Here is a 27,956-nt window from a genome sequence, read left to right as displayed (position 1 = left end):
ATCAGAAATAAGCCTTTATGAATGTAAAATATACATAAGTAAGCATACCTAAATACCCAAAGGCATGTATTAAATTTAAACCAGAGAGTATGCTGATCCAGAGCGACATTTCCCATGAAGTCTGGGAAAGTTCCAAGACCAGAGAACCAGTCCGTCTTGAATAAAAAGGAACTCTTGGCTTTTGATTGAATCTTTTCCTTCCACTACTCAGTAAACAGATCTGCTTCAACTCAATCATGCTTCAAGTAAGGATTTGAGATTCATTCTCTGGAATGGATTGGAAACACTGAAAACAAACATTATTCTTTCAAAACACTAATCCCATAATTCACTCTTGATTTTCATTCTTGCCCACCAGATTAAAAGTTCCTGGGGGAGAGAGGGAAGAAGACAAGGACAGGAGAAGGGGAAGAAAAACTGATTCACTTAAGGATTTAAATTATTTAATCTTTTTTTATTACTTGACCTACTGTTAAGACAATCTATAACAAAAAGAATAGAGTAATATTAGCACACACAGTATAATTAGACTAGTAACCAGGAAACGATACAAAATGGTCCTTTGGCCGTCTACACTTTCTAGAGCAGTAGGTCTCTTAAATTCACTTACCAAGCCCAGAAATAATGACTTCCAAAGCCCTGAATATCCACTAAGACAAATTATGCCAATTGTGATTTCTCACATATACTCAGATTGCACAAAGAGAAAGCTTTTAAATGTGATAATTTTTAAATTGAGACTTAAAATTCCTTAGATTAAAAACTACAAAAGGGAGTAAACAGCAAGCCAAATGATTTAAGAGCAAAACTCATTTAGAAAGCGTTATATGTATCTAAATATACATGAACGTGATTATATACATATATGAAAACTGTGCAAATTTGTGGCATTCTAAATAATTCATTTAAGTACAGTTTTGGCATTTAAACAAAGATCAAATCAAGCTTTAAGCTAATAAGAACATAACTTTTTATTTTTAATTTTTTAAATAGAAAAAGGTAGCTAAACACAAAGTACAGATCAGAAAACCCTCATTTAATATAGATTATTTTGAAAAATAAAAAAATTTGTAATAAGGTGGCTTTCTATCTCACACTGAAATGTAAAGAAAACCCCTTTCCCAGATCTAAACTCCAAACTTAGTAAAACCTAAAAACTGTTCAAATCTATGACACAAATCTACCATGACCAATTTAAATTACCCGGGAAAGGGTAGGAGAGGGGATTAATAATCAGACCCAGTTGCACACAGATGGAAAAATGCTTGCAGTCACTCCCAAATAGAACCCTACATTATATATAAATCACAATGAAAATAAAAGTGCCTAACATTACAGAACTGTGAAATTTTGTTTAAAAAAAAAATCAAACATAATACAAATAAACTGTTGGGTATCATTGGTGCACATGGAATAATGTAACACAGAAGGATGATAAGGCTGGAAAATACTGAAAAACAATTAAGACTCAAAACACAAGTTTACTTTAAAAAAACCAAAAAAGTTTGCCAGAGAAAATAAATGCTAAACAGAAAAGCAGACCTTTTCAGCAGGACAGCCTTTTAGACCACTGAAACAGCAAAGACACACCCGACCCCACCCCCAGCCCCCCCCCGCAAATTCTAGTTGACGTAAAAAGAAGGGAAAAAGGTGAAACCAAAGTAAAACACTTCTTCCCTAATCTTATGTCCCAGTGAAGTTAGTGGGACAGAGTCCCCAACACTGAGCTTTGTCCCCCTGGTATCTCTCCTTTACCACCATCACCTCTACTCTCCTATTGGGGACGTCTGTTCCAGCAAACCCAACCTCCTGCAGGCAGCGTTTGAGCACAGGAGAGAATCCTGGAGCCAAGTGAAGGACACCGTACATTTAGCCAAAAGCTCTAAGTGAACTACCAAGAGTGTAGACCTCAAATTCTAATTCCCAATTCAGCATCTGGTGATCAGTATTTGGCACTAGCTGGATAAATAAAGGTCTAATCAGAATTTTTGAGCTGAGGCAGATGTAGTTAAATCATAACTCAGTATTTGCAGTCTATGATTTGGTTTCGAACTCCAAAGGCAGGCACAGGTAGCCACACCCCCACATTTCAGAATTGGAGGAAACACTACTAAACAAGATCCAAACAAAACCAGGCAGATGAGCTTGACAAAAATTCTGGTTAAGAGGGAAAAAAAAAAAAAAAAAAACAACTCAACAGATCATTATCCATCCAAGAACTAGCAAAAATGGGCACTTTTCCACCCTTAAACTAGTTTAAACACAGGCAGATGTCTTTCTACTATACTAAGATTTTTCTAGATCTGTTTTTCCTAATTTTCAGAGCTTAATGAGAAATCATTTATTCTATAAAGAAACACAGCATATATGGCCACAGTCTAAAATATGCTTATGATAACTGGAAAATTATGTCACTTAAAAAAACAAATCTTGCACTGTTACACCGTTACTCTACGGTAATTCACGTGGTGCAGGGCTGCGCCCTCACCAGGAAGCAGGGCACGCACCGCCTAGGTTGAACACTAACACTGCACAGAGAGAAGCAGTAACAGCAAAGTCTCCACAGAACTCTTTCTATTTATTTTAACTGTGTATGAGCATTCGGTCAATGCTCCAAATTAAAAACGGTGCAGTAAAAGCAACTTTTAATATAAACAGACGAGAAGCTGCGGTACCAGCGGCCACGTGGCGCTGCGAACAGGAAGAGAAAGCAGTCTGCAGGGATGAAGCCCAGACTGGGGGGAGGAGAAAAGGGAGGCACAGGAGGCAGATCTCAGACGGACAGTGACACAAAACTGTTGTACTGCTGGATGTTCCGTTTGAGGATATCTGAGCACGGGCCGAGAACACGTTCGAATCTGGGCCGGTCCAGCTTCACGCACTTCAGAGGGCCACGAGCCACCACCGTGGCGGCACGAGGGCGGTTCATCAGGAGTGCGATTTCACCTGGGGAGGGGAGGACACACGAGAGGGGGGTGAGCATCGATGGGAAACACATGCACGGGGGCGCACTTCTGACAGCAATGAGAAAACAAGATTTATTTGTCTTAAATAACTCAATAACTTAGGACAGGCCACAGATGGGCATTTAAAAAAAAAAAAAAACTGACAGAAAACAACCAGTAACTTGATTATTCACAGAGTAAAGGCAGGCACTCCAAAATCTCACACTCTCTGAGAGCCAAAAAGACAATTAAAAAATAAACGTCGGGAGAAAGACAAAATTAAGAAAAACTATGCTATCTCAATGAAAGGCGACTTAAGCTTATTTCAAGGAAATCCACATACCAAAATAATCAGAAGGCCCCAGTCTTCCCACTTCGACAAACTCTTCATTTTCTGACCGACGCTGTAGCACAGCAGCTGAACCCTATAATAAAATCACCAAACGGCAGAACAAATACTTTCAAATGCAGGGTGACATTTTAAACATCCAACACAATTTTGATTACTTTGTTTAAAAAAAAAAGGCTTTAGCAGTGATTTCAATCCTCCCGTCCATATAAAAGGTGACTGAGAAGAGTCCCAGCATGAGAATCAAACCCCATCTACCCAGCAGCCCCCGCTGGGAGGGCCGCCTCATCACACTGAGGAACCCAGAGAGCTCACACTCAGGTTAGCAAACTGCAGCCAGAGGGCCAGACCCAAGCTCAGTCGGTTTTTATAAATAAAACATTACGGGAACAACACACCCATTCATTTATACACTGTCTATGTCACTTTTGCACTATGGCAAGAGCTGAGTCTTTGCAACAGAAACCCTATGGTTCACAAAAGCCTCGACGACTTACCAACTGGCCCTTCAGAGAAAGAGTCCCTCGACTTCTGAATTATCCAATTAGCATCTACTGAGCCACTTTCATAGAAAATCTGCTCTTTGGCTCTGCTTGGCAGGCAAGAGTATGTTCTACATTTCCATGAATTGTGAAAATATAAAACACAGTAATGGTATTGTGCTGAGCAAGGTAAGTCAATCAGAGAAAGACATGTATCATATGACCTCACTGATATGAGGAATTCTTAATCTCAGAAACAAACTGAGGGTTGCTGGAGTGGTGCGGGATGGGAGGGACGGGGTGGCTGGGTGAGAGACATTGGGGAGGGTATGTGCTATGGTGAGGGTTGTGAATTGTGTAAGACTGATGAATCACAGACCTGTATTTCTGACATAAATAATACATCATATGTTAAAAAAAAAAGATTACAGAAAACCTTGTTTCAGAAACTAAAATTTGGCAAATATAAAAACAAACAAACATAGTAACAGTTAGAATTTAGTACTTGCTTTTAATCCTTGTTTGCCAATAGTCCAGACATATGATTTTAACAAGAATGGTACAGAACCATTAACAGTTAATGCTAAATGATTGAGTTTCATTTGGCTTGCATAAGGACTGAGTAGGCCAGAATTTGGCTATTACTTCATGAATAGCCCTTCCAGAATTCTAACACAAACTCATTTAAAATGTGGTGACCTGGGCGCCTGGGTGGCTCAGTCGTTAAGCGTCTGCCTTCGGCTGAGGTCATGATCCCAGGGTCCTGGGATGGAGCCCCACATCGGGCTCCCGAGTCTGCTTCTCCCTCTCCCTCCGCCCCTCCCCCCTGCTCGTTCTCTCTCTCTCTCTCTCACTCTCTCAAAAGAATAAATAAAATCTTTTAAAAAATTAAAAAATAAATAAAATGTGGTGACCTGGCAGAAAACCAAACGGCACCATTTCAAAGTGAAAGATAATTTTTAAATAAAACTGTCAGGTATTCTTAAAAAAAAAAAAAACCAAACTATAAATCAGAATTAGGCCCTTTTTTCTCTTACGCTATACAATTTTTTAATAGCATCAAACACAGATGCCTTTACCTCTAAAATAATGAAGAACTCGTCCCCTGGCTCTCCCTGCACCACAATCTTCTGCCCATCTTCAAACTGAACGGGTTCCAATGCATCAGCTACCGTGAGACGTTCCCACTTGTCCAGAGATTCTGAAAGGCAAGAATCAAAAGAATTTCTCTCCATTAACTGTCAATGCTAAAAATGTCAAAACAAAACTATAAAGAGAATCAAACAGCCATGCCCATTCAATATTCTAGTGTTACAGATTAAACATGGCACCCCTCTTCAATTACCTCAAATCTCAGCAAGATCCTCCTATTATTTACAGATAACCCTTAGATCCTTACTTCAGTAGTCCAGTGGCCACGTTAATTTATATCAACTGCACTCAATGGTAAAGGAGTAAAAAAATGTAACCATTAAGTTTCCTAATGAACACCAGCAATGCAAATCAAACCTACAAGACCCAAAAGTCATAGTGTTAGCAACCGTACTATTCCAAAGGTTCATAGAAATAACTTATCTGTTTAAATCCTAAGTTGAATTTATTTACGAAACCAACAAGGAGAACCAGACAGTAATATTAGTTCCCAAAGGCCAAACTGAAACCCAAGTCACTAAGTAAATGTAATCCTTTCAGAGAAAGGAAAAATAAGGGAAAAAGTCCATTCGCTCTAACGATGGCAGAAGACTATTACTTAAGAATCACCACACACCCCCTCCCAGGGAAGAACAGGTTGTAACAATATTGTAAGGCCACAAAACAAAATACAGACAACTATCTCAAGTTAACCTGCTTTACTCTAAACTTCACCAAACTTCTAGCACTTTTTCAGAGAAAGCCAGAAAATAACACCTACTCTTTCTACAGAGAAAAGGTATTCTTGGCAACACTCACTGTCCTGAACCAATAAACTCACCAAACGGAGCAACGGAGACAGACATCTCAGGGGGATGACTACCAATGTCCACTGTCAAAGGAGGACACTTTCAGCCTTTCTGTCTCCCCCAGAGGAATGAGGAACACATAGTTCCAGGAAGCTTTTCTCAGGTCCACCATTTCTAGTTAAGAGGTTTGTCACATACTAGCAAATTAAATACACTGTAAAATTACTTCTAACTTAGTCAAACTTCAACTTTGTATCCCACATGTTTTTCATCACTATTAGCAAAAAAAAAAGCGAGTTAATAACCAGAGCAGTATTTATGAAATGCAACAGGTTTTCCTTAACCATCACCAACACTTCAATCTAATGATTCTCTGTGCGATCTTCCCAAACTCACCTAAAATAGAGACTTTACTAAGAAACTCCTCATACATCTTCCGCTTTCTCAGAGTGCTTCCCTATAAATGAAAAAAATAAAAGTCATCTCAAAAATGTGTAATTATCACATAATGCTGCGGAATAATAAATACTAAGTGTTAAGTAAACAAAAAAAAGTCCACGCTTGCTGCTGCTTCTTGATACATGATTATTTTTCTTCAGGTCGGCGACGGTAAACCCTCTGGTTCAGCTCAATAAAAAGCTGTGTAACTCATTCTTAAAAGTAACACCAAGCTGGGGGACCTGGGTGTCTCACTTAAGAGTCCAACTCCTGATTTTGGTTCAGGTCATGATGTTGGGGTTGTGAGAACAAGCCCAGGTCAGGCTCTGTGTGCTGGGCATGGAGCCTGCTTGGGCTTCTCTCTCTGCCTCTCCCTTCCCCTTCCCACCCCTCCTCAAAAAAAAACAAAGAAGTATAACACCAGGCATACAGCAAAGAAGGTGCCTAATACCACCAATAAGTGAAATGTTATATAAATACTCAGTTCTCAAAAAAAAAAAAAAACAGCCAAGTTACATGTGTGACTATAGCTGAATATATTTCCAGCCCAGGGTTCTTCCCCACAACCCCAATTCTCCATAGAAGGAAGGAAATAAAGCTGCTACCACTTCTAGACCTCCCACCAAAAACACTGCCATAGCCCCAAACCTAACCAAGCTGTCTTATCTGTAAAGTTTGTTAAATATATCTGGGGGAAGGCCAGAGGGAAACACAGTCCTCTACAATATCCTTACACACACATATATACTTATCTATACATACACATTCTCCAAATACAGAAAATATTCAAAGTACATCCAACTGTATATTGTCAAATAGCCACATAGGCACTGCACAAATTTAAGGAAATCATTCAAGATGACGAATGCCATTAGCTGGCACTTAATCATCTAAAGCTACTCTATAAATCTGTCACAAAGTTCTCAAAAAGTCTGACTATATCAGCAGAACGTTCCAACGGTTTTATTATTTTGTTTATTCCTTCAGTGAAAGGGGACATTTGCACTACTGATAACCCACTCGCAGTTTAGAGAAGTGGATTACTCCTGAATGGCTTTAAGTCACTTAATGCACTTACGAGTAGCATTTATCAAGCTACCTCAAGTGTAAAGATAAAGTAAGTAATGATCAGCAAATGGACAGACTTCCAAACATGAACTAACAATTACATACACACCACATTTGTTTCCCATGCTTTCTCTGGCCACATGTTTGTTCTACAAGATCTGGTGATATTACTCAAACATCAGTTACACAGACCGAAATTCAAAATTGCACTCCAAAAGCCATGCTGTCTCACCATGAGGATTCTTCTATAGCTGTCTCGGTCAATACCCCACAATTTCACATTCGTCTTTGCCTTGACAGTGGCTGCTCTAGGTGTCCCATAGATCAAAGCAAGTTCCCCAAAGCTCCCTCCTTCCCCAACACTGGTTGCCCATTCACTGTTGACGTAGACCTAAAACACAAATGACAAAGAATCAGTTTTTTCCACATATACAAACACAGAACTATTAAAAACCCACAAACCTCTCTAAGGGGGCAGAATCCTGAATTTTCTTTCAAAAAATAGAGTATATTATGTTTTTACAAAGCAGAGCAAAACAGTTGCTGTCTGACAGTGAGTTAAAAAAACCCAGAGGGTCTGTGATTTACCTGACTTAATTACCAGATAAGAAAGAAAAATGTTCCCATAGGGATGATCAGGGCAAAAAGGTAAACAGCATTAACAACCATGTATATTCACAGAGTGTTGTGTCATGTACTATGCTAAGCATCTCCCCTGCAGAAGACACTGAACTATCTAATAATCCTGGGACAGCAATGCTGTTATTATCCGCATTTCACTTGTAAACAAGACTCACAAAATTAAGAAAGCTACACCAAGTCTCGGAGCTAATGACCATGTAGGACTCAGCCTCTCCCTTCCATTTGTCTTACCACACAGCACACACACACAGGCCTCAACCGTGACTCCAGCAAGATTTAAACCAAGGGGCGCCTGGGTGGCTGTTGGTTAAACATCCAACTCTTGATTTCTGGTCAGCTCATGATCTCAGGGTTGTGAGATAGAGCTCCGCATCAGGCTCCACGCTGGGCATGGAGTCTGCTTAAGATTCTCTCTCTCCCTCTGCCCCTCCTCCGCCTGCCACTCTCAAGCACACATGCACGCTCTCTCTCTAAAAAAAAAAAAAAAAAAAAATGTAATGTCTAGCTAAAGAAATTGTCTTCAGTAGTTTAAAGTTTCTCTGTGTCACTAAAATATTTAGCAAAAGATGCTGATAGAATTTGACATACAAGGGTTATATATGCCCTTCAGAAACTCTTAATAGTAATAAATATCAACACATTAACTTCTACGATTACCAATATATTTTTGCTATCATTAAATCTTACATCCATCTCTCCTTGATCAATCACATAGAAGTTATCCCCTTCATCACCTAAAAGAGAGTAAAAATGTTAGATGTATAATAGAAATTAAAGAAACATATATCAGAACTACCAAATTAATGTAAAATAGTAAATTTATTTTATACATTAAAATACGTATTTTTATATTAACACAACCTTTCAGGGGAAAAAAAGTCCAGCAATATATTTTTAAAGCCATAAAACTGATCAATTTTTTTAGTCATCTCATAGTGAAGAATATCTCTGGGGAAAAAAAAAAAGCTACATGTGTACAAAGACAGTAACTGCTACATCATTTGTAACAACAAAACAAGAAACAACTCAAAGAGTAAGTAACAAAATATCAGACTGTCACTAACCTGGAAAATACATGAATTATGGAGACCCATAATGAAAATATTCAAGAATAAATTTTAAAAGGTAGGGGGCGGACCCATAAGGTTAGTGAGATCCATGTCTGTATACAGGGCAAAAAGGTTAAGAATCAGGAGAAGGCACAGAACCTTACAAACAGACGGGCTATATGATTAAGAATGCAAATGCTTTGCTACTTCCTACCTTATTTTACTAATCAATATAAGGGATATACGAAATACATATGGTTCTGAAATCCGACACAACATTCAAAATTAAAATGTAAGAATATTCTTTAAGAGTTACTATAAACAAAACCGTATCACATACTAGAAAAATCGTAGTCCTTTAAGGAAAGTGTACCTCTTAGCTCAAAGGATTTTAACTTAAGAAAGAAACAGGATCACTTAGGTTGATCATATGACTTTTGCCATTTTGCAGATGTGGTGTATGATGCTGACTGACTTGTGAATAGTGAACCATCCTTGCATCCCCAGAATAAATCCCACCTGATTGTGGTGAATGATCTTTTTAATGGATTGTTGAATGCTAAAATTTTGTTTAGGATTTCTGCATCTATGTTCTGAGACTGGCCTGTAGTTCTCTTTCTTTGTGGTGTCTTTGTCTGGTTTTGGTATCAGGGTAATGCTGGCCCTATAGCATATATTTGGAAGCTTTTCTTCTTCTTCTATTTCTTGGAATAGTTTGAGGAGGTATGAACTTTACAGGAAATATACCTCAATATAGTAAAGGCCATATACGAAAACCCACAGCTAAGCTAACATCATACTCAATGGTGAAAAAGCCTTCCCTCTAAGTGGGGAACAAGACAAGGATGTCCACTCTCACCGCTTTTATTCAACATAATACCAGAAGTCCCAGCCACAGCAATCAGACAAGAAAAAGAAATGAGGCATCCATATTGGTAAAAAAGTTTAAACTGCCACTATTTGCAGATGATACAATATTACACATAGAAAATCCTAAAGATTCCAACAAAAAACTATTAGAATAAATGAATTCAGTAAAGTGGCAGGATACAAAATAAAAGCCAAAAATAAATAGCATTTCTATAAACTAATAACAAAGCAGGAAGAGAAATTTAAAAAACACTATTTACAATTGCACCAGTAGAGAATAAAAAACAAGGAATAAACCAAGGAGATGATAGATCTGTACTCCAAAACTATAAAACACTAATGAACGAAATTGAAGATGACAAAAACAAATGGAAAGATATTTCATGTTCACAGACTGAAAGAGTTAATGTTGTTAAACTGTCCCTACTACCCCAGGCAATCTACAGCCTCAACACAATGCCTATCAAAATACCAACAGCATTTTTCACAAAACTAGAATACTAAAATTTGTATGGAACCACAGAAGACCCCAATAACCAAAGCAATCCTGAGAAAGAATAACAAAGCTGGAGGTATCACAATACCAGATAGATTCTGAGATATACTACAAAGCTGTAGTAGTGATCCAAATAGTATGGTACAGACACAAAATGGATTCTTCTGTTCTAGCAATGGAACAGAAGAGAGAACCCAGAGAAAAACCTGCAAGTATACAGTCAATTAACCTATGACAAAAGAAACAAGAAAATATACTGGGGAAAAGACAGGTTCTTCAACAAATGGTGCTGGGAAAACCGGACGGCTACATGGAAAAGAACGAAACTGGACCACTTTCTTACACCATACACAAAAATAAACACAAAATGGATTAAAGACCTAAATGTGAGACCTGAAACCATAAAAATCCTGTAAAAGAACATAATACAGGCAGTAATTTCTCTAACACTGGCCGTAGCAACATTTTTCTAGATATGTCTCCTAAAGCAGGGGACTACATCAAAATAAAAAGTTTCTGCACAGCAAAGGAAACCATTAACAAAAAAGCAATCTACTGAATAGGAGAAGATAAGTGCAAATCATATATCCAATAAGGGGTTAACATCTGAAATATATTAAGAACTTATGCAACTCAACACCAAAAAAACCACAACCTGATTAAAAAATGGGGCAGGGGATCAGAATAGACATTTTTCCAAAGACACATACATGACTAACAGGCACATGAAAAGATGTTCAACATCACTCACCATCAGGGAAATACAAATCGAAACCACAATGAGGTATCACCTAACACCAGTTATAATAGCTAAAATCAAAATGACAAGAAACACAAAGTGCTGGGGAGGATGCAGAGAGAAAGGAATCCTCATTGCACTGTTGGTGGGAATGTAAACTGGCATAGCCACTGTGGAAAAACGTATGGAAGTTTCTCAAAAAATTAAAAATAGAACTACCATATGATCCAATGATCCCACTATTGGGTACTAACCAGAAAAAAATGAAAACACTAATTTGAAAAGATATATGCACCCCTATGTTTACTGTAGCATTATTTACAACAGCCAGATAGGGAAGGAACCAAAGTGTCCATCAACAAATGAATGGATGAGGAAAATCTGGTGTACATACACAATGCAATATTACACAGCCATAAAAAGGATGAGACGGTACCATGTGAAACAACATGGATGGACCAAAGGGTATTATGCTAAGTGAACTAAGACTGTGAGAAAGACAAATACCATATGATTCCACTCATAAGTGGAATCAAAAAAAAAAAAAAAAAGAAAAGCAAAACCACACACATACAAATGAATAAACAATCGAAAAGCAGAATCAGACCTATAAATACAGAGAACAAACTGATGGTTGCCAGAAGGGAAAGGAGGTGGGGAGTTGGGCAAAATGGGTGAAGGGGAGTGGGAGGTACAGGCTTCTAGTTATAGAATGAATGAATCATAGGAATAAAAGACACAGCATAAGGAATACAACCAACAATACTATAATAGCGATAAAGGGACAGATGATACTACAAATGTGGTGAACATAGCATAATATATAAACTTGTCAAACCATGAAGTTGCACACCTGAAACTAATATAACATTGTTTGTCAACTACACTCGAAGACAAAAAAATACGAAAATCCAATCATATTATAACAGAAGAAAATGGTAGACTGGAAGAGGAAAACAAACTTCAATAAAGAAATCCTACATTCCCACAGTACTACAGGACCCAGAGGCAGCAGCCTTTACCTTGCTGAATAACAGTCTCTCCAGCAATAAAGGAAACCGGAAACATGGCATCAAAAATATCACTGCAAGAGACAAAAGGCCTCGAGTTACATCTCATCTGTGTCTTCTATGGATTTCAAACATTAACTTTAGACTTAAAGCTCCCAGATTTTCACCCTGGACTGTCCACAGGTGAACAATTATTAAGAGTCTTAAAACTCGCAACAATGATGAAACTAGTTTGGGGCCACAACTGTACTGAAATAACAGTGTAACAAAGAACCTGTACCTACCTTCTCTCATTATCGTCAAGATGTGAAAAGAGCACATTCTTTTCAATGGCTTTGGCCAAAGCAGCCATAGTCTTATAATCTTTTGGTATAACCTAGAAAAGAATAGAAGGTCGAATAACAAGTCCATAAATGAAAAGCAGATCATGTTTGAACATGCATTTCAATTAAATGTCAAGATACATTACAGTATTTAAACAAGATAGCTTTGTGTTAAGTATTTAACACAACACACTTGTAATATCTTTGATCTACAAAGTACTCAATAAATATTGGCTAATTAATCCCCTTGCCTACAACGAAGCCTGTATTTAAAGGCTGGTATTTGGTTTCCAGTCAACAACTAAAGAAACAAATCATCCACACCTTAAGTAAGGTCATTATTCTGAGGCAAAACTAAGCATTTTATGATAATTAGTCATTTTTTAAACTGTGATTAGGTACTACTAACTTCACAAGCCTCTTGCCAGGGCAATTCTCTTCCGCCTTTGGTCTAATAGCATAACTCAAAATGGCAGGCTAACTCTAAGGAAGAGTCAAAAGGATGAAGCTTATAGGATAAAAAGTTAAAAAGTCACAACATGAATTCTAGGATGTCAAAAAACCAACCATGATTCAAGAGAAAAAAAGAGTACTGCCTGCTTCTTCTACTGCAACACAACATGGAAAGGAAACCCCCTCCAAATACAATTATTCACTATTTTATAATCACTGTTAGTTATTTCCTCTGATGACAGCTTATTACAGAAAGCCTGTTTCTTCAGTACCCAAGACCTGTACAGGATGAAGTACAATCCATCCTGTCAGTGTTTTACTCTGCAAAACGGTACATGTACTCATCAACAGAGGCTGGCTGACTACCACGTGGATCCTGAACACATCGCCCCAATGAGTAGGTGACAAGACTACCTTTCTAACATATGATGCAGCATCTTCCTCCGTGTAGACTTCAGCACTGATAGCACCTCGTCGCCTCCGGCCCTTAACCACTGGGTTGGGGGGAGGAGGAGAGATTTCATCCTCCCTCGAATCTGCACGGGAGCTTGCTTTCTGCAGATTCTGAATCTGTTTTGCCTCCTCCTGAAAAAAATTACCGTTTTATAAAATGAGATCCTTCAGGATATAAATTTAGTATGCTCACATCCCAGTGAGAACCAATCTCCATCACTTCAAATCTCTTCCTCTATTACCAATGTGAAAGGGGAAATGCCAATTCCAAATGCAAAAAAAGGGAGTCAAGTTTGAAAAGAAATACTCTGAAAGGACTATAATGTTTCCTCAGACAATAACAGATACTATACTTATTAATGAGCAAAAACCATTAATACAGACACAACCCACAAATGAAAAATTAGATACTTGCTATGGTAATACACTGACAACAATGCTTTGTAATGCACACAACAGTAATAAAACTGCAAAACAAAATCCTGGGGTTTTTGTATGCTGCTACAGATAGCATGAAGACGCCCCCCCACACACACACACACATATCAAAAGAATGTTACCTGGAAATAATCACATAGGACCAGCAAAGCAATACACAAATGTCTAGGTTACTGTATTATTTCATTAACTCAGTAAGTATCTCTAGATCTGCCATGTCAAGTCTATGCTAGGAAAAGACGGTGTCAAAACTAACAGGAAAGGGGCCTAAGCCTGTGGAATTCATATTCTAGCTGGAGTCTCAGACAGAAACAAATAACAAAATGATGTGATGGTAACCAAGAATTTAAATTAGATCAGATCTAACGGGGCGCCTGGGTGGCTCAGTCGTTAAGCGTCTGCCTTCGGCTCAGGTCATGATCCCAGGGTCCTGGGATAGAGCCCTGCATCGGGCTCCCTGCTCTGCGGGGAGCCTGCTTCTCCCTCTCCCACTCCCCCTGCTTGTGTTCCCTCTCTCGCTCTATCTCTGTCAAATAAATAAAATCTTAAGATCAGATCTAAAAGTACTTCTCCCAGCAGAGCTAGAAGCCTTCTTTATTATCAGGGTTTACACCAAAATTAAAACCAAGAAAGTTTACTTGTTTCTAAAAACTCATTAAACCGATTCATATAAAAACTGAAATAAACTTTTTAACATTCTTATTTTTCAGACCCAAGGCTTAGAAAAAAATTCCTCTTAGCTCTGCAGTAAAGAATGAGTTATCATGCCTGATATAAATAAGAATGTGTTCTCTAGAACACTCATATTCATTTGACTCATTCTCCGGTATTTTTCTAAACCATCTTTCAAATTCTAAATGAACTTATTAGCATTCACTGATAATTTCAGAACATTTTTTTATAAAAATGAAATTTTAAATTTCTTTCTAATTAAAAGAGGTGCCTGGGTGCTCAGTCAGTTAAGCGTCAGACTCTTGGTATTGGCTCCAGTCATGATCTCCAGGTTGTGAGGTCGAGCCCCTCATGTGGGCTCCCTGCTCAGCCACAAGTTTGGTTCCCTCTGCCCTGCCCCTGGTTTGGGCGCTCTCTCTAACAGTCTTTAAAAAAAACTTAATAAAAAAAGAAATTAAAGAGATGCCTACTTTTTCTCCTGCATGGTACTTAGCCCTGCTTTTGGCATTAAGACAAATAAAAGAACTTATTAATGCAGCAACAAAGTCTGGGAGGATAACCATTAAGGTATTAACAATGTTAATTTCTATTAGTAGAATCATGCCTGATTTTTTTTTTTCTGGAGGGAAGGTTTGGATTTATTTTTCTCATTTCTCCGGATTTTCTAATTTTCAAATTAAGAGAAAGAAACCACAACAAAAAAATATAATAAAAACAATTCTAATTTGTCTATTTAATTACAAATGCATTTACTTCTTTTTTTAAAAGATACTTTATTTATTTACTTGATAGAGATGGCGTGCCCACAAGTGGGAGGGGGGGAGGCAGAGGGAGAGGGAGAAGCAGGCTCTCCACCGATGAGGAAGGCCAATGCGGGACTCGATCCCAGGACCCTGGGATCATGACCTGAGCCGAAGGCACTTAACCAACACCCAGGCACCAGGCACTCCTGGATTTACTTCCTGACCAAATAATCCAGTAATTCTACTTCTGGAAATTTATTCCAAGATACGCATATATGGGATCTAACATACAAAACTTTGTGATATATACAAAATTATTCACTGTATCACTGTTTGTAATAGTAAAACAATGGAAACAAAATAATCCTCAGTGGAGTGATTAAATAAACTAGAGTCTATCCATACAGCGGAACGCCATGCACCTGTTGGAAAAGAAGAAGCTCTTTTATAATTGAATCTGTAGGTAAATGCCTTTATATTATCTATGGAAAACTGGCTGCATTCAAGGAAGACAATGGAGTGGGAGACTTTTTAAACTATTTTATATATTATTACTTAATAATGAATAATTTCTACATATATAAAATATGTCTTATAAATCATATGCCACTTTAACCACATATTTACATAGGAAATGCAGTATATTTCATATATTTCATTACATTTTATTGTCATACCCTTTTGTACCTGTAAAATTCTGAACCATGTGCAAATATGTAACCAATATTTTAAAAATACATTTTTCAGAAAACTTACTTCATTTTCCTTCTGATAATTCCAATAACCAGTAAGGTTGTCCTATTTCATACTAACACAGAACTATAAAACTCAAGTCTCCCCAAATTTAGTTTAAGACCATAAGTAAAACACATTCTACCCCCCAAAATCAGTCACTGGCATTTCATAAAAATTTCATGAAAAATTACACAAATAACATCTCATTTGGAACTACATCTAAATGAGTTTTTAAGATAATTTTCAAGTACTAAAAGCATGTTGATTTTTAACACTGTTTCATGGATTCTCTTTAAACAGCAATCAAATATAACCTAAACTTGACCACTCAGAGCCATTAACGTAGATCACATTCTAGTACAGATTATGATACATTTTTATATCCTTTCTCTTGCTGTTGTCATTCTGCTGTCAGTCTCTTCCCTCTTCAGTTGTCCCATTTATTAAAACAAAAGCAAAAAAACCCAAACAAACCCTCCTGGTCTACTTACTGGCTACGAGCACTCCTTCAGTTCTGGAATTCTAAGTTCACACCACCCCGGCCAATCACTTACCATGTTCTCAAAAAATCACTGTTCCCTCCCTGCCCTTTGCCATTCCACTCGTCCCTGTAGGTGAAATAAACTTCCAACCAAATAGACTTGAGGCTTGGCCATGGAATGTAAGCGGACATGCCATACTGTGTCCACTCTTATGGTCTGCCCCCCGAGCTTCTGGTCCTTCCCTGCCTTGACAACAGCGTGCTCTATATAGTGACTGCTCCTTCCACTCAGCCCCGGAACAAGACCTGTGGAGTCAAGAAGGCAGGATGGGCTGAGCCCAGAAGAGCTGCACATGATAGAGAAATAAGGTCTTTTGTAGTGAGCCACTAAAATTGGGAGGTGTTGTATGTGGAGTAAGCCACTATAATTGGGGGGGGGGGTTGTATGCTGCCACAAAAAAATCTAACTAGTACACTGCAAGACCACAGCCACATTACTTCATTTTTTAGTTTTACCTGCTACCTCTTACAACGGTGATAATCACCGACCTCACACATTTGAAATAATGAGTATGTGTATATGCAAAGTGCTTCAGACAGTACCCAGGACATAGGAGACAATGGACACAGCTATTAAAATTCCTCTATCAGACAGGCAAGGTACTAATAAATATATGCAGAAATGAGGACTTAAATTCCAGGAGACAGTCTGAAGCAAAATGCAGACGCTTTCAATGGACCAACTGTGACTTTTTTGGCACATTTCTTATTGAGTAACTGAGGGTACCCGAAACATGACCCATGGTTAACACAGGAAAGGAGCTGACAAGAATGTGATTGTATCTTTTCAGACATATAAACCTAACACCTAATGTACAGAACAATGATCCACTGAAAAGTTGAAAATCTGGTTGCTTGAAAGCTCAGATATCTATATTCAGCCCTAGCTAAAGGAATGTATGCAAGTGAATCAAGACCCTTGAGTTACAGGAAAAGAGTAGGTTAAGCTATGACTTTTGTTAAGAGGTAGAGAAACCAAACAAAACACATTAAATCTAAAAATCCTATGTGCAAAAAAAAACTATGTGAATAATGATTTCTTGCTTTCCCTGTTGGTTAGTGCTTAAACAGTGCTACAGTAAGCCCAGGCTTTGAAACTAGCACCACACATTCAACACTCCCTATAAAAAGACACACACTTAATGTCTCATCAACTTCATTCCCTCATCTGATGGTTTCTATTGATGTCCGAAGCAAAGAGGGATCACCTTACAGTGACCCATTTCAGAACCAGATCTCCAGGAACGCACTTTATTTCAAAACAGGGAAGGCCCACGACAGTCTGGCTCTACAGGATTTCACAAACTATTTGGAAATTGCTTAAAATGGAGAAAACCGGACTTTCTACCACAATTCTAAGACAGCAAGGCTACTTTCATGGGGGCTGCATAGTTGTTTTTTGTTGTTGTTATTTTAATCATGGTACTAAACACCAATTTTAACAATCAGCTTTTCAAGAAAACAGTAGGAAATGTCTGATCATTGAGCTAACCAAACATTTTTTAAATCCTAGTACAGATTCTTTTAGTAATAAAGTATGCTACTTAAAAGAGTTTCCAAACAAATGGGATGTATTACAAATATTTCTATTATGTAACTAGATACTTAATGATCATATACCCAAGAAATGCCTCCCAATTGGTTCATAATCATCATGAACCACATCAAACTTCAATACACAAAAGAAAACCTGTAAATTCATCTCGAAGATTTACAAAAACAAACCAAAGTACTCAAAACATTTGACGTTCCAGACTTTCTCATTCACCATTTCTTCAGGGAAGTGAACTGAAGCATTGTCCTTGACTATCTTTTTGCTTAGAAAAGCATACACCATATGCTTAGGTCACAGTAACATACACACAATGAGGATGAACAAAGAACAAAAACTAATGAATTAATTTTTTTTCAAGAAGAAACACGTCCTGACTGAAACTGTAAATAAAGTAAAATTCTGACAACCATCAATCTTAGTATCTCCGCTTTATAGGGGGCTCATCTGAGATATATTATCTGTACTAATATGGACATCTCTAAATTCAGAACTTCTGATAGATCACTCAGAAGCTAGACTCAAACGCTTCACTACATTGGTCTCAAAAGGTGAGATAAGGTTTATCAAGTTTGTTTTGTTGAGGAAGACTAAAGCATTAACTGCTTTCAAGCACTGAAGGATTTCTCTTGTCATACAACTGCTACTTCTGATCAACTGTATCTAATTAGTTAATCATTTTTATGGATTAAAACAGTTACAAGGAACTATGTGTAGAAGCCCTCTGTTAACCCAACTAAACTTAGCAAACGAACATAGGTTCGTTTTCTGACAAATTCTCCTGATGACAAAGTTAAAAATTACTATAAATGCCTTCACTGCATTTCTTTTTTGAAATTCCGTTTTAGGTTTCTTATCTGGTCAGAATTCCTTTCCTTCCAAATGGTACAAATTAGCAACATTCTAGAGCATTACACTTAACTATGGTGTCAGTGTCGTCATCTCCCCACATTTTATCTTTACCTTCTCCAGCCTCTCGAAGTATTCCCTGAGGAATGCCATGGGTCTCTCGGGTCGAGCAGTGCACAACTGCACAATAGAATCCTTGAGCAGCGCCTGAATGTTGTGCTTCTGGACGTAGAGCTCGCATTCCCGGAGGCTGCGCTCCTCCTCACTGCTGGCAGTGCTGCCGGACGCCATGGTTCTCTACAGGGAAAAAAACCACACATATGCTTCTGGAAACCATTTATAAAGAGCAAATGCCAATTTGGCCTTTGACTTAATAAATTCATCAGGCAACTGATTCACAAGGGTTTTTTTTTTTTTCTAAGTAGATTTTTTTTTTTCCCCAGACAGGGAAGTGGGGGCTCTGGAATAAAATATGTAGGAAAATAGCATTCCCCCAAAGAAGTGTTTCATTTAGATTCTGCACACAGCAACAGTAAAAGGCAAGAACCTGATCTCCTGGGAGGAAGTATGAGCCACTACCCCCTGCAGAGGCAAACTGCTGAGGAGTCAGGCCCTTAAGGGAATTTCATTCAGTTCTCCCCTTGCAAAAGAAATCATGATGACGTGGGAAGTGTGTAAATGGTAAACAGGACAGAGAATTACAAGGGCACACAAGTTGGCTCTAAGTGAAAGCAAGTAAGCACAATGAAGAACATCTGACATTCCCTATACGTAACTCCTATCCTGGGGGAGTGTCCTTACTGTCACCCAGCAAACCACTGGAGCAAAAGATCTGATTAACCAACTACTAGTGTAATCAAAAAATTTAAAAAAAACAAAAGGAACCCCGGATGACTTTTAAAAGCAGCCTCTTATTCCAGACTCTTCTATAAAATTCCAGCCCTAAATAACAGCACACCAACACACTGGTAAGAGAAAAAAAATCCTTAAAAGAAAAAAATAAATAAATAAATGAAAACAAACAAAGAAACCTTACCAAGTAAATCATAAAAGATTTGGACAGGTAAATGTCAAAACATTTCTTCAGCTGGATAGAAAAATGCTAAAACAGGTTAAATTTTAAACTTACACGAAGATTCAATAGATAAATTGCATTTAATCAATTTTAGAGGATTCAAACTACCTTGATGTAAAGTAAAATAAGTAGAAATATAATAGTGAGCAGCTGACTTTACCTTGGAATTAAAAGCTTAATAATTTAACAAGTCATAAATTATTTTCCTTCCAACTTCTAATTATTAAGCTATTAAGATTAGAAAATAAAAGCGAGGTCCTCTCCCCTCCCCAACTGAATTCAATACAAATCAGTCTTTTCCAAAGACAACGCACTCAAAATCAGAGATGGAATTGTAAATTTGAAAGAAAAAAGAAATACCAGAGTCAAAAGCCAAAGAGCTACACTGTTATTCATTCTGTTTTGACAACTTTCATGATAAAGGTCAATAACAGACTAACAGACCATGAGAAAGTTTGTAGCTCCCTGACAAGCACATAAATTAAAAGCCAGAGAAAAAGAATCATGCTACTTCAGAAATATACAATCCGAAAAAAAAAAAGTTCCATTTACTTTGGATTTATAACAGCCACTTTTCCAGGTCAGACACTCATATGAACTGATAGTCCACTTCAGTAGAATTTTCTGCATTTCAAAAAATACCAAAGGCCACCAAGAACAATGATAAATCAGATCTTTTATGCTTCAAAATATTCAGACATATTCTGGGAATACCAATACATGTATTCAACTGATCAGAGAAATCATTCAAAGATCAGGTCTTCAGCTGGTAGAAATGAGAGAACGGTGTGTAAGAAGTGAAACTGGCTCTTTGTTTGAAACAAAATAATGTGTTAAAAAGAACACACTGGTGTTTTTAAGGCAGCACATTAACAAAAATGCCCCAAGAATAACGCGGTCATCATGTGAACCCCTTAATCCAAACTTAACAGTCTTATAGTATTTTTAATCGAATATACCTAGATTAACTCCGTACTTGTTCTTAAAACTAAAGAGCCCAACAATTTAGCTTCTACCCCCACCCAAAGAATTATTTAACTACTTTGAAACTTCCACTGCATTGTATACTCATAAGAAAACACAGATTTTTTTCTTTTGTAAATTCAATTGTGATAAAAATTCCGCTTCAAAGGGATTACACGCGAGGAAATATTTAACACACTTTTGAGAAACGTGCTGATTCAGACCGCAGCCCCTCAGACCAGCCAGGAACACCTCCTTTGGGTGATCCCGAGCAAGTGTTCTCTTTCCTGTTAGAAAGACCGATCTCTTGGAGAATCATAGTAGTTGTCTGGTATCACACCTGCACTGCGCTGCGGGGGTTAATAGATACCACGTACTTATTTTCGAGAGTGCCCTTCACTTCACTCATGCCACAGTCATGGCTACAAAATGAAGAAGGGAGGCCTAACCTCCCTTCATCCTACTCTAGTCGGAAGGCCACAATGGTGGCGAAAAGACGGAGGAAGGGGGGGCGGGGATCGGGAAAGGGGAGGTGAAAAGGGACAAAAAAATTTAGGAGCCAGGCTAAAATCATGGGGGTGGGCGTGGAATCCCACGAAGGAGAGGGAAAGCCACTGCTGGAGATGACAAGGAAACACTAGAAAGAAAAACGACGACAACTGCCGAGTCTCAAGATCAGCCAGAAATGCTGGGGAAAACGATGGCGGATTCCAGTAAAATCGAACTGATGTCCTTCAGGAAATGGGGGAGGGCGAGCGAAAAGGCCGCGGCGCGCGGGTGCGGAGGCGGCAGGGGCGCGATGGCCGCGGAGGGCCGGGGGCCGGAGCGCCGCGGGGCGCGCACGGCCGGGGCGGCCGGTGAGCCCGGCACCGGAGCAGCCCCGGCGGCCTGGGGGCCTCGGAGCCGCAGACTCGGGGCCGGGGGTGCGGCCCGGGGCGTGAGGCCTGCGGGGAGGCGCCCGCCGGGACCGGGGAGGGGCAGGGGGTGCGGCCGTCCCCCAGCAGGTCGCTCCCCGTGACGCCATCTTGGATCGGTCCAGCGCCCCCAAACGGGCGACGGGGCGGCGAAGCCGGGCGCGTCGGGGCTCCCCACCGACCCCACTCACCTAGGGACGGGCGGCGGCGGACACGGGGCAGCGGGTGCGAGTCTGCGGCTAGCTGAGCTCTCCCGGCGCTTCTCTCCCAGCCCGGCTCTACTGTGCGATAGCGGCTCGGCGGCGGCTCCACCGGAAACGTCCCGGCCGCAACCAATCAGCGCTCGGCTGCTGACGTCAATGCGCCTCGCTCTGGCCAGAGCCGTCGCCTTGGCAACCTTAAAGGCACTGCGGCCCGGGTTCCCCTTCCGCCCCTCCCTGAAGGACCCTCGCCCCTCCACGCCCTAGAATCGCTCTTCCGCTCTTCTTTCCATCTAACCTCGTCCCTTATTTGCAGGCCTTTCCTCTCGCCCGCCTTTTATCCTTTCCCCACTCTCTCCAGCCCGGCGCTCCCCTCCTTCCGTTCACCTGCCCCCCTTACCTGTTCCTCCCTGGACGCCGCAGGTCCCCTTTATTCTTCCTTCTGCTCTTCGCCCCTTCTCGGTGCGGCTTTCAGGAGCTGCCCTCTCTCGTCGGTCCCTCGCCTCCACTCCTCACGCAGCCCCACTCTCACTCCGGCCTCCCTCGACTCCTCTGCCTTTTCTCCCTCCCTTTTCAACCCCCACCCCCCCTAGCCGGGCCAACCCACGTGGGGCGTCTCGGATGACAGGTGGGCGACTCCGCCCCTGGCCCCTGCAGCGGGAGGACGCGGGGCCAGGGCGGGGAGATTCCTGCCGTTTCCAGGCCACGGAGGAGGCGGCGGCCCCGGCGGATCTGCGGCAGCTGCGCCGCGGGCCGAGCGCGGGCGGGTGCCCAGGATGCGCACGCCCAGCAGTGCATCCTGTGCCCGGCCTTCTCCTCGCCGGCCTCCGGGCTCGGGCCCGCCATCCGGTCCAAGAAATCCGAGCCCTGCCAAGTGTCTGCTTTGGTTGATCGGGCTGCTCTCCGCTCCGGAGGTGCTGTGGTCAATGGAGGCCACGCCATCGCTGTGGGCCCGAGACACTGAAAAGGACTTGTCAGGGTGCTTCTAGAACCTGAACTGCCCCCCCCATCTGGCATGGTGACAAGTACAAAGGGTGCAGATAGGCGCACTCCCTCTATGACCACACGAGAAATCTCAACTGCCTGCAAAAACCACTCATCAAGGATGATTCGGATTCGAGGGGGGAGAAGCCATTTTTTTCCCATCGGGGTATCTGTCAGTAGAGGAAGAAAGGGGGAGCAGGAGACAGTTTTAGACAAAAAGTCGCTAAATTAATAAAGAAGGCCCTTGGAGGACACGTATCCTTGTGTCTGGTACCTGTTGTATTCACATGATTTATAGCTCTAGCGCTGTATGTGAAAATACAGTGGATTTAACACTTAACACAAAAAATATATACAAATATCTCAATAATTTTTATACGGATTCCAGGTTGAAATGGTAATCTTTTGGATATATTGGGTTTAAATATTAAAATTAATTTCATCTTTATTTTTACTTTTTATTTTTGTGTTTCGTGTGTGTGTTCTGTTTTTTATCTTTTAAATATAGCTATTAGAAAAATGTTCATTACATATATGGCATATGTTGCACTTCTGTGGGACAGCACTGCCTTAGGTGGCCATCTGCTCCCCTAAATCCACCAGGCTGATAAGGGTCCTGCTCATGAGAATATGTCTTTTATTCAGTTATGGTTACTCCTGCTTTCAGAAAGTCGGAGGCAGCATAGGCACCATCAGAAAGGGCTGATTAGGCCTAGAGGAGGGAAATGCAGAAGGAAAGTGTCTCCTTCCTCCCCCCCCCCCACTGCCCCCACTTCGTGATCACTGGCCTTTTGCCAGGGATGGGTGGAACGGGGGATTAAAGACAGCTTCAGTCATATAGGATTTCACCATTGTCAATACAAAGAAGGGCTAATAAACTGAACCCTGAGCTGGCAGGCAGGAGAGGGAATTCAATAGCATTGAGCAGGCCCAATCATGTTAGGAGAAGAAAACCCCGCAGGCAGATAAATCTGAGTTTGGTTGCAGGCTCTGCCATCTCTGGCAATTGACTTAATCTCCCTGAGCCTCAGTTTCCCCAGTCTTAAAAGAATAAGCAGGGCTGTGTTGAAATTAACCAATAAAGCTAATAATGGCACACATATTCCCGGCACTGTTCTAAGTGCTTCACACATCATAATTACCATAATCCTCATAATAACCCTGTGGTATAGGTACTGTTGCAAGTGCTGCAGAAAGAAAATGAGGCAGAGAGAGGCGCAGTGGCATGCCCAAGACCGCACAGTTAGTGTGGCTCACATCCAGGCAGGGATCTTAACCACTCGCTCTCCTTTGCAGAACATATACAAATAAAGTGCCCAGCACAGTGTGGGATACAATGAACAAGTGCAAGTGTACCTCCCACATCTCTCTCTTCCTAAGGAGCCACCCAAACTACAAGGTGAAGCCTGAGCTATCCTGTGTCCCACCATTAGTGTTACCTTCCTAAGGCAGTCAAGACACTTCAAATAGGGAAACAAGCAAGCCGGTGACATTGAGCCGAGGAGGGCTTTGTGCAACAGCTGCTTCCTTGCTAAGGCCTGAGTGTGTGTCCCCATTCAGCGGCATTCAGGCACCCGTCCAGCCATGGACCATTTCCTGTGTCAGTGGTGCTCAACCTTGTTCTAGCTGCCAAATCCTCATATGCTGGGGCTTTAAAAGACAAAAAGGGAAACGGGCAGTAGAGAGTTGAGCCTGGGGAGAGGTCACGGAGACAGCTGTTGTGAAAAAACGAACAGCATCCGTGGTTGGTTTCCAAATGGTGCAAATGCTCTTTCAGTGACTCCCGGCGGCTGGGAGACTAACAACTTGTAAATTACATTTCGGAAGTAACACTTGCTGTGCTGTAGTTTCTGTGCGGCTTTTCCTCCTCCAGAGGCCTTCTGCCCTTGATTCCAGGGTCTGTCAGCCTTTCCTTTGGCCTGTGTCCCTGGAAAACTCAACAAAATCAGGTTCTAGGGCAGTTACAGGTAAATTTTTCTCTTAAAAAAAAAAATCCCTTAATTGCTGTTACAATGTTTGTGAAATGATAGCAAACAATTTTAAAAGCAAAATAAATATCAGTGGTGCATTTAGTAAGCAGAAGTAGAACTAAGAAAGCCCATACGTAAAAGGAAGGAATATTTCAGGAGCCCATTTCTTGCTATTTCTTTCTTTTTTTTTTTTAAGATTTTATTTATTTGACAGAGAGAGACACAGGGAGAGAGGGAACACAAGCAGGGGGAGTGGGAGAGGGAGAAGCAGGCCTCCCGTGGGGCAGGGAGCCTGATGCGGGGCTCGATCCCAGGACCCTGGGATTATGACCTGAGCCAAAGGCAGACACCCAACGACTGAGCCACCCAAGCACCCCTTCTTGCTATTTCTTATGCTTAGTTTCCATCGGCGAAGGACAGATCCACATAGTTCAGATTTCCAAGGAGAACTTTTCAGACTATCACCACCTATTTGTAGTACACAGGGGTGCTGAGGATTTATGCTTCCGACAGAACCCAAGGTTGTGATTTCAGACATAACCCAAATCCAGCAAGCATTCAAATGCCAAAAGTCTTCCTACTTTTCTCACTGGCAAATGCTTACGTGAACTCGGGAGGGGTGTTTATCTTGAGCATTAACTGAAAATATGAACCACAAAACCAGAAGAGCAGCAATCCTGGGTCTAATGTGAGAGAGTTTTCCAGGCAAAAACAGCTTCACCCCAAACAGTGTATTTAAATTCATGAATTTCAGTGAGAGAGAGAGTTGTATTAACTTGGTATAGAGATTTAAGGAATTGGCTCAGGTGACTGTTAGGGGCTGGCAAATCCAATGCTTTCAGGGTATGCCAGCAGGATAGAAACCTGGGGAAAAGCTGATGTTTCAGCCTTGAGTGTGAAGGCAGCCTGGAGGCTGAACTCCTTCCTCAGTGAACCTCATCTTTTCACTTAAGGCCTTCAACTGATGGGGTGAGGCCACCCATGGCATGGAAGGTAATCTCCTTTCCTCAAAGTCTACTAATTTAAAGGTTAATCATATCTGAAAAATACCTTCTCAACAACATCCAGACTCATGTTTGACCAAAAGCTGGGCACAGGGACTAGCCAACTTGACATGTAAAATTAATCATCATAAGCATGAATCAAGTCAAGCCCAGATGTCTGTATGTACCTCTTCTAAATTTTCTTCCTCTGGACATCCATCCATCCATCCATCCATCCATCCTCTGGACGTCCATCTCCTATGCTTATGCTATTTTTAACTAATGCTAACTTTATATCAATAGGTCATGGATATGAGGCTTAAAAAAACAACAGTGGGTTCCTTCACCCCCAAAGACCTTTTGACTGTGTTGAGTAGGATCAGGAACTTCCGTTCTGTCAAACAGACAAAGTCAACAAACCTTGTTAGTGTAACCCTACTGGCATTTTTCAAAGACGGGGTGAAATGTGAGAAAGAGAGGGTGAGGAGCACCGAAGGGGCACCTAACTCAGGCTCAGGAGGTCAGAAAAGACTGCCCCAAAGAGAGGCTGGGACACATGGAATTCTGCCTGAGTCCTGCCCGGTCTTGGCGGCAGAGGAAACTGATGGGCACGAGAGAGCATGGGTTTTTAGAGAAAATATTTTTCTGGATGGCTGAAGGATAAGATGGGAGGCAGCAGGGTGAGGAGGGAGCTGGACGGGTAAGTGATAGCCTAACGCGGAAAGAATTAGACCAGGGGCCAGCACGTTCTTTCCCAGAAAGGGCGAGGTCGTAACTGACCTAGGCTTTTCCAGTCATCTGGTCACCATGGTAACTTCTCAAGGTGGCCTTTGTAGCACAAAAACAGCCATAGATTACATGTAAATGAATGATGTGCGCATGTTCCAATAATACATTAGGAACACAAGTTGATTTAATTTTGAAATCCATAGTCTTTAGTTTTTGAGCAGTTTTAGGTTTACAAAAAAAATTGAGCAGAAAATCCAGAGAATTTCCAGATACCAGCTCACCCCCGCCCACCATCCACGTTCCCCTATGAACATTTCCCATTAGTGTGGGACATTTGTTACAAATGATGAGCCAATATTGATGCATGGTTATCAATTGAAGTCCATCGTTTATATTAAGGTCCACTTTTGGTGTTGCACATTCGATGGGTTTTGACAAATGTATAATGAGAGGTGTCTGCTATTATAGTATCCTATAGAATGCTTTCATATAGAAAAGTTTCACTGCCCTAAAGGTCCACCAGATTCTTTTTATCCTTCCTTGCCTTCCCTGAGCTGTTAGCAACCCCTGGTCTTTTTACTGTCTCCAAAGCTTTGCCTTTTCCACAATATCATACAGTTGGAAAACTACAGCATGTAACCTTTTCGGATGGACTTCTTTCACTTGATATTATGCATGTAAGGTTCTTCGATATCTTTTTATGACTTCATAGCTCATTTCTTTTTGGCACAGAACAACATTCCATTGTGTAGATAGACCACGGTTTATTTATCCATTCACCTATTGAGGGACATCTTGGTTGCTGCCAAGTCTTGACAATTATGACTTGGCAATAAACATTCATGTACAGGGTTTTTTGGGGAGGCAAGGACAGAGGGGGAAGGAGAGAAAGAATCCCAAGCAGTGTCCAGGCCCCGTGTGCAGTGGGATGCAGATCTCACGACCCTCAGATCATGACCTGAGCCGAAACCCAAGAGTCAGACACTTAACCAGCTAAGTCACCCAGGTGCCCATCATGAGTAGGTTTTTGTGTGGACATGTTTCAGCTCATTTGGATAAATACCAAGGAGCACAATTGCTGAATCATATGGGAAGAGTATGTCTAGTTTTGTAAGAAACCACCAGTTTGTCTTCCAAAGTGCCTGCACCATTTTGCATTCCCCCTGGCAGTGCCTCACATCCTCATGAGCATTCCACGTTTTCAGTGTTCGGGATGTTAGGTATTTTTAGGTGTGTATCGTGTCTCCCTGCTGTTTTCACTTACAATTCCCTCATAGCATATGATGTTAAACATCTTTTTATATGTTTATTTGCCATCTGTATATCTTTTTTGGTGAGGTATGTCTGTTAA

At 40.7% G+C, this 27,956-nt stretch overlaps 1 protein-coding gene across 2 annotated transcripts; it reads right to left on the bottom strand.

Moving 5' to 3' along the window:
* Nucleotides 1–426: 426 nt before the first annotated feature.
* Nucleotides 427–22,534, bottom strand: PRKAR1A (protein kinase cAMP-dependent type I regulatory subunit alpha). 2 transcript variants are annotated; one of them, XM_027625367.2, is made up of 12 exons: nt 22,340–22,523; nt 21,931–22,045; nt 18,902–19,084; nt 13,219–13,389; nt 12,313–12,404; nt 12,041–12,102; nt 8,552–8,598; nt 7,455–7,613; nt 6,113–6,173; nt 4,856–4,977; nt 3,289–3,370; nt 427–2,946 (listed from the first exon to the last, which is right to left on the bottom strand). In XM_027625367.2, the coding sequence occupies exons 3-12, from the start codon at nt 19,076–19,078 to the stop codon at nt 2,774–2,776; spliced, it is 1,146 nt and encodes a 381-aa protein (XP_027481168.1). In that variant the 5' UTR covers nt 19,079–19,084; nt 21,931–22,045; nt 22,340–22,523; the 3' UTR covers nt 427–2,773. The 2 variants fall into 2 exon arrangements, with proteins under 2 accessions (XP_027481168.1, XP_027481170.1); XM_027625369.2 differs by lacking the exon at nt 21,931–22,045 and having other exon boundaries at nt 22,340–22,534.
* Nucleotides 22,535–27,956: the final 5,422 nt, after the last annotated feature.

This window comes from Zalophus californianus, chromosome 16, assembly GCF_009762305.2.
Source record: "Zalophus californianus isolate mZalCal1 chromosome 16, mZalCal1.pri.v2, whole genome shotgun sequence".
In the NCBI taxonomy this organism is placed as follows: Eukaryota; Metazoa; Chordata; class Mammalia; order Carnivora; family Otariidae; genus Zalophus; species Zalophus californianus.
This window is presented reverse-complemented; position numbering and strand designations above follow the sequence as displayed.